At 32.5% G+C, this 8,015-nt stretch overlaps 2 protein-coding genes across 2 annotated transcripts; one reads left to right on the forward strand and one right to left on the reverse strand.

The window, feature by feature from the left end:
* Nucleotides 1–77: 77 nt before the first annotated feature.
* On the reverse strand, nt 78–1,284 carry LOC103308426 (craniofacial development protein 2-like). Its single transcript, XM_008181766.2, has 2 exons — nt 1,232–1,284; nt 78–1,191 (listed from the first exon to the last, which is right to left on the reverse strand). Exon 2 carries the CDS (start codon nt 929–931, stop codon nt 359–361), a length of 573 nt encoding a protein of 190 aa, XP_008179988.1. The 5' UTR covers nt 932–1,191; nt 1,232–1,284; the 3' UTR covers nt 78–358.
* Nucleotides 1,285–7,342: 6,058 nt separating this feature from the next.
* LOC100572147 (craniofacial development protein 2-like) lies at nt 7,343–7,798 on the forward strand. The gene has a single exon (XM_008181765.1). The coding sequence runs from the start codon at nt 7,343–7,345 to the stop codon at nt 7,796–7,798; it is 456 nt and encodes a 151-aa protein (XP_008179987.1).
* The last annotated feature ends 217 nt before the right edge of the window (nt 7,799–8,015 follow it).

Raw genomic sequence — 8,015 nt, forward strand, 5'->3', positions numbered from 1 at the left:
TTATGAAAGAATATGGACGGGAGTTTTATTACTTATTTTAATTTTTTAGTAATCACATATCTTCGTTGCTGCTCAGTTATACTTTCTTTAACAAGTTCCCATGTTTTATCTACATTTTATTTTACATCTAGTTGTTTATTTTTAATAATATTTTGAAAGCTTTCTGCATAATATTCCTTACATATTTGTTTATCCGTTAACTTAACTATATCAGTTCGTCCTCTCTTCGTTAGATTACATTTCTTATATTTCTTAATTTTTACACTCATCCATATACCAACCAGTAAGTGGTCCGAGTCCATATCAGCTCCCTGTAAAGTTCTTATATTCAGAATACTATTTTTGAATCTATCATTTATTAGGACGTGGTCAATTTGGTTTTTATGTCTCCCATTCGGCGAGATCCATGTATATTTATGTATGTCTTTTCGTGGGAACATTTAACCATCATCTCTTTTCCTAAAGCAAAGTCAATTAGTTTGATACCGTTATCATTTGTGTTTGTATGTGGGATATGGCTTCCAATAGTCGATCTGTAGACTTCTTCACGTCCTATCTTCGCATTAAAATCACCCAATACTAATCTTATATCTTCAATCGACTGGTTAAACGTATCTTCTAGTGCTGCATAGAACATCTCTTTTTCTTCCTCTTCCATATCGTCTGTTGGTGCATGCACGTTAATTATCACCATGTAAAAATTATCTGTTTTAAGGGTTAAAGTTGCAATTCTAGGGTTTATATCTCTAAACTCTTTTACTAAATGTATAATAGATTCGTGTACTGCAAAACCGGTTCCCAGTCTATGACCCTTTTCACACTCTCCGTTGAAGATGGTTGTTTGTGATATTTTGGTTGTCCCGGCGTCTTTCCATCTGATTTCTTGAAGTGATACGCACTTCATTCCGTATTTTTCTAATTCCTTAACCATGTCCAAAGCCGCACCTGGTGTGTGCAAAGATCGCACATTCCACGTACCGCACAGCAGTTCCGTTTTCCAGTTTCCAATCGTTTTACCATGTACTCTAGTCCGAGGCTTGTTGTATGAGTCCTGAACAAGATCTCTTTTACTAGGCAGGGTTGTTGGCCCTGTGCGAAACCCCCAACCTGGGGGGCCAGAATACCCCAACCAGTTAAGGTCAGGGTATGGTTGCTGCAATATACCAATGGTATACTGGGCGATGGGGGCACCACTTACCCTTTTTTTTTTCTTTTTTTTTTAATTGGGCACCACTTACCCTACGCCTTTTAAATCGGCTGGAGAAAGCAGCACAGAAAGTTGGACTTCACATCAATGAAGAAAAAACGGAATATATGGTGGTAGGAAGACGAGACACCATGGGATTATATCCGACGCTTAACATCAACAACCGACATTTTAAAAGAACAAAAAAATTGAAGTACCCAGGGTCTATACTCTCAGAGATAAACGAAACCGAAATAGAAATAGGGGCAAGAATTCAATCAGGAAATAAATGCCTCTATGGTATTGCGAAATTACAGGGATCAAGATCACTTTTAAAAGATCTAAAAATACAATTATACATCACATTAATACGGCCTGTAATTACTTATGGAGCCGAGACATGGTCATTAAGGAAAATTGATGAAAGAAAACTCTTAGTTCTGGAAATAAAGATACTGCGAAAGATTTTTGGACCAGTAACAGACATGCTAAGCGATGAATGGAGAATAAGGAAAAATGATGAGTTAGAAACACTCTTCCATAAACCCAGTATACTTGAAACAATAAAGAACAAAAGATTGGCATGGGTTGGGGCATGCTTGGCGTAGCCAAAACCCACTCATACGCATAGTATTAGAAGAAAACCCTACTGGAAAAAGACCACTGGGAAGACCACGTCTGAGGTGGGAAGACGTAGTTAGAAATGATCTGAAAGAGTTAGGAGGAGGATTAGACTGGAGAATACGGGCAGCGAATAGAGAAAATTGGAGGCAAGGATGTATGTCGGGATGGTCCTAGTTGCCAAATTTACCGAAGAAGAAGAAGAAGTAATCACATATCAAAATAAATAAAATAAAAAAAAAAGTTGAAAAATAATTATGATTCTATATCTATAGCATTGATGTTAAAAGATTTACTCAAAATATATCAAAAATAAACCCAGTTGTATTGAAGAAAAATTAACCTTGTATATCAAATTTAATTTGTCTTGAACAGGCTGTTCAATAACCACAATAAGTGTGAAAGAAGATGTTCCAGATGCAGCACTAAAAAGAATAATGTTTTTACTGAATGGATGTGCTCCAATTGTAATGTTCTGTTGTATTCGGGAAAAATAAAAATGGATTTACATTTTTTCACAATACCTGGAAAAGATAAACCTTTATGTAGCACGGTGAGCACCTAGTTTCCAGTTTCATTATTAATTTTATTTTACTATTTCAACTTTCGTTCAAATACTTAAATCATTAATTGTTTATTAAAAAAAAGGTATCCGTGCCGCAAAGGTATAAACATGATATATCAGCCTTCTGTGCTAAACAGCTTTAATACACAGGTACACAGTGAATAATTATACATACCCTTTCCATAAAATTGTGTGTATCTTATTGATAAATCTGTAAAAATTAACTTTTTTCAATAATGTGAAAGTTCCCAATTGTTTTCGTTATAACTAATAACAAATATAAACAACGTAACTCTGTTGGTTAAAATGTTAAATATTTAAGAGATTCAACAGTGAACAGATTGTTCTTTAGATAAAAAATGTTCATGTTATTACAATATTTATTTGAAGGATATGTACATGACTTATCTTACTTATGTTTTTGTTTGCCGTACGTACATACTTTTTAAGTAATTTTTTATCAATATCATTGTAGTTAAAACATGGAAAGTGGATACCTCACTGCTGTACAGTAGTTATCGAGAATGTTGTTGTAATGGATGTGTCAGATTTGAATTCAATGATAAACAATTTCACACGAAAAACATTTCTGAGCGGAGACCTTGGGTTATCCTAACATACTTGTATAAATAAACAGATAAAATAGTTAAAATATTTGTTTAAAAATCGAAAATATCGCATTTTTTTAAAAAACATAACTTTTCGTTGAACTTTTTTTTTGTTAGAGGAAGAAAAACTCGTTTAGAACCATCTATTAAAATTCCAAATGTTAGGTATGAAAATAAAACTTTTATGAATTTTTAACTGAAAAATAATTCAAGAGATTTTACAAATGTCTCATGGACATAATGTAAGATATCGCTCAAAAAGAATCAAAATAATTGAAAAATTTTAGCATGCACGGTAAATAATAATACAATTTTAAGGAGGGCTGGAGTGTGATTTATTTTCAGACGATAGTAAAACATAGCTCATAACTTCAACCACTATGCCCAATATAATGTTCTGATATTAATTTTGTAAGCAAATTTGAATTCTTCACTAAATTATCTATGCTTATCTATTTTTCTTATTATTTTTTTTTTTTTTTTTACTTAGAAATGTATTAATAAAAATAGTAAAAATAGATCATATTCATAATTCAAACTTAAATACATTGATATATAATAAGAAAAATGTTTTTTAATAGTACCTATGAGCAATATTAGAAAACTCAATATAATATATCAAACATAGATTATACACAAAACTGTAATACCTTTAAAATAAATATGATAAATAAAATTATTTTATTTTTTACCCTAAAAAGTACCTTTTTAATTTGAAAATTCCTGTGCGGTTCCAGTACTTTGTATATTAAAATAAAGGTTGAGATTCCGGTTCTTAATATTTTAAAGGTTCCGGTTCCAGAAACGGTTCTTTAAGGTTCGGTTCCAGTGTACGTCTGCATGTACGTCTGGCATTTTACCCACGCGCATGCACGAGTCAACAAATATCATTATATTATATAAAAGAACAGGCCTATTTTATGTTCCCATTTTGTGACGACGCTATTTAACTTTTTTCCAGTCTTTTTTTCAAAGAGTTGTTCCAAATACCTTACTGAGTGTCAACACGTCGCTTGATTTTTAATTTTTTTGTCTAAGGCTTTTGGAGAAGGTGTGTACTGTATTCAATGGTTACAATGATTTAGTGTGTCATCTAAATAATTTAACGATTTTTTATCATAGAGTGGTTTTACCAAATACTTTCCTGAGTGTCACCAGTTCACCAGATTTTTATCTTTGTGGGTGTGTGTGGGTGGTGGGTGGATGAGGGGAAGGGGGAATTTTATTTAAAGAATACTGTTGTTTAACGTGTCATTAAAACAATTTAGCGAGTTTTTTCACAAAGTTATTCCAAATTCTCCTCCAAGTAGTCTATTATTTACAATTTTATTGTTACTTAACAAAATTCAAAACCTGTTGTTTAAGAAGCCGCGAATGTATTTGCCCACCACACAACAAGTCAAAAAGATTATACAACTAAATACGTGCCTGTCGAGGCAAAATTTTATAAATTTCAAAATCGAGTTATATAAATTGCATTTTCAATTAAAATTAGATTTAATTTTTACATTACTTTAATGATTTGTTAAAATTTATTTACTTTATGATTTTATATCCATTTTCGAGATACGCCATAACGCCGATATACGTAACACTGCATTTTAGCCTTTAGGTGAGTTTATTTGCACAGGCGAAGTCGGTTGATACAGCTAGTTACTTTATAAAATTACAATCATTTTTTTCAAAAAATACTGCCGGTGACTTCAATCACAAGTAGGATGTTCCGATTCAAATTTTGAAAGTAGATATGAATTCTCTTCTAAATTTACTATGCTTTAACTTTCGTACATTTTTCTTATTATATATCAATGTATTTAAGTTTGAATTATGAATATGATCTATTTTTACTATTTTTATTAATACATTTCTAAGTAAAAAAAAAAAAAAAAATAAGAAAAATAGATAAGCATAGATAATTTAGTGAAGAATTCAAATTTGGTTTCAAAATTAATATCAGAACATTATATTGGGCATAGTGGTTGAAGTTATGAGCTATGTTTTACTTTCGTCTGAAAATTAATCACACTCCAGCCCTCCTTAAAATTGTATTATTATTTACCATACATGCTAAAATTTTCCAATTATTTTGATTCTTTTTGAGCTATATCTTACATTATGTCCATGAGACATTTGTAAAATCTCTTGAATTATTTTTCAGTTAAAAATTCATAAAAGTTTTATTTTCATACCTAACATTTGGAATTTTAATAGATGGTTCTAAACGAGTTTTTCTTCCTCTATCAAAAAAAAAGTTCAACGGAAAGTTATGTTTTTTAAAACAATGCGATATTTTCGATTTTTTAATAAATATTTTAACTATTTTATCTGTTTATTTATACAAGTATGTTAGGATAACCCAAGGTCTCCGCTCAGAAATTTTTTTCGTGTGAAATTATTTATCATTGAATTCAAATCTGACACATCCATTACAACAACATTCTCGATAACTACTGTACAGCAGTGAGGTACCCACTTTCCATGTTTTAACTACAATGATATTGATAAACAATTACTTAAAAAGTATGTACGTACGGCAAACAAAAACATAAGTAAGATAAGTCATGTACATATCCTTCAAATAAATATTGTAATTAGATGAACATTTTTTATCCAAAGAACAATCGGTTCACTGTTGAATCTATTAAATATTTAACATTTTAACCAACAGAGTTACGTTGTTTATATTTGTTATTAGTTATAACGAAAACAATTGGGAACTTTCACATTATTGAAAAAAGTTAATTTTTACAGATTTATCAATAAAATACAGACAATTTTATGGAAATGGTATGTATAATTATTCACTGTGTACCTGTGTATTAAAGCTGTTTAGCACAGAAGGCTGATATATCATGTTTATACCTGTGCGGCACGGATACTTTTTTTTTAATAAACAATTAATGATTTAAGTATTTGAACAAAAGTTGAAATAGTAAAATAAAATTTATAATGAAACTGGAAACTAGGTGCTCACCGTGCTACTTAAAGGTTTATCTTTTCCGGGTATTGTGAAAGAGTGTAAATCCATTTTTATTTTTCCCGAATACAACAGAACATTACAATTGGAGCACATCCATTCAGTAAAAACATTATTCTTTTTAGTGCTGCATCTGGAACATCTTCTTTCACACTTATTGTGGTTGTTGAACAGCTTGTTCAAGACAAATTCAATTTGATATACAAGGTTAATTTTTCTTCAATACAACTGGGTTTATTTTTGATATATTTTGAGTAAATCTTTTAACATCAATGCTATAGATATAGAATCATAATTATTTTTCAACTTTTTTTTTTATTTTATTTATTTTGATATCTGATTACTTCTTCTTCTTCTTCGGTAAATTCGGCCACTAGGACCATCCCGACATACATCCTTGCCTCCAATTTTCACTATTCGCTGCCTGTATTCTCCAGTCTAATCCTCCTCCTAACTCTTTCAGATCATTTCTAACTACGTCTTCCCGCCTCAGACGTGGTCTTCCCAGTGGTCTTTTTCCATTAGGGTTTTCTTCTAATACTATGCGTATGAGTGGGTTTTGGCTACGCCAAGCATGCCCAACCCATGCCAATCTTTTGTTCTTTATTGTTTCGAGTATACTGGGTTTATGGAAGAGTGTTTCTAACTCATCATTTTTCCTTATTCTCCATTCATCGCTTAGCATGTCTGTTACTGATCCAAAAATCTTTCGCAGTATCTTTATTTCCAGAACTAAGAGTTTTCTTTCATCAATTTTCCTTAATGACCATGTCTCGGCTCCATAAGTTATTACAGGCCGTATTAATGTGATGTATAATTGTATTTTTAGATCTTTTAAAAGTGATCTTGATCCCTGTAATTTCGCAAGACCATAGAGGCATTTATTTCCTGATTGAATTCTTGCCCCTATTTCTATTTCGGTTTCGTTTCTCTCTGAGAGTATAGACCCTGGGTACTTCAATTTTTTTGTTCTTTTAAAATGTCGATTGTTGATGTTAAGCGTCGGATATAATCCCATGGTGTCTCGTCTTCCTACCACCATATATTCCGTTTTTTCTTCATTGGTGTGAAGTCCAACTTTCTGTGCTGCTTTCTCCAGCCGATTTAAAAGGCGTAGGGTAAGTGGTGCCCCCATCGCCCAGTATACCATTGGTATATTGCAGCAACCATACCCTGACCTTAACTGGTTGGGGTATTCTGGCCCTCCAGGTTGGGGGTTTCGCACAGGGCCAACAACCCTGCCTAGTAAAAAAGATCTTGTTCAGGACTCATACAACAAGCCTCGGACTAGAGTACATGGTAAAACGATTGGAAACTGGAAAACGGAACTGCAGTGCGGTACGTGGAATGTGCGATCTTTGCACACACCAGGTGCGGCTTTGGATATGGTTAAGGAATTAGAAAAATACGGAATGAAGTGTGTATCACTTCAAGAAATCAGATGGAAAGACGCCGGGAAAACCAAAATATCACAAACAACCATCTTCAACGGAGAGTGTGAAAAGGGTCATAGACTGGGAACCGGTTTTGCAGTACACAAATCTATTATACATTTAGTAAAAGAGTTTAGAGATATAAACCCTAGAATTGCAACTTTAACCCTTAAAACAGATAATTTTTACATGGTGATAATTAACGTGCATGCACCAACAGACGATATGGAAGAGGAAGAAAAAGAGATGTTCTATGCAGCACTAGAAGATACGTTTAACCAGTCGATTGAAGATATAAGATTAGTATTGGGTGATTTTAATGCGAAGATAGGACGTGAAGAAGTTACAGATCGACTATTGGAAGCCATAGCCTACATACAAACACAAATGATAACGGTATCAAACTAATTGACTTTGCTTTAGGAAAAGAGATGATGGTTAAATGTTCCCACGAAAAGTCATACATAAATATACATGGATCTCGCCGAATGGGAGACATAAAAACCAAATTGACCACGTCCTAATAAATGATAGATTCAAAAATAGTATTCTGAATATAAGAACTTTTCAGGGAGCTGATATGGACTCGGACCACTTACTGGTTGGTATATGGATGAGTGTAAAA

This window comes from Acyrthosiphon pisum, chromosome A2, assembly GCF_005508785.2.
Source record: "Acyrthosiphon pisum isolate AL4f chromosome A2, pea_aphid_22Mar2018_4r6ur, whole genome shotgun sequence".
Lineage (NCBI taxonomy): Eukaryota > Metazoa > Arthropoda > Insecta > Hemiptera > Aphididae > Acyrthosiphon > Acyrthosiphon pisum.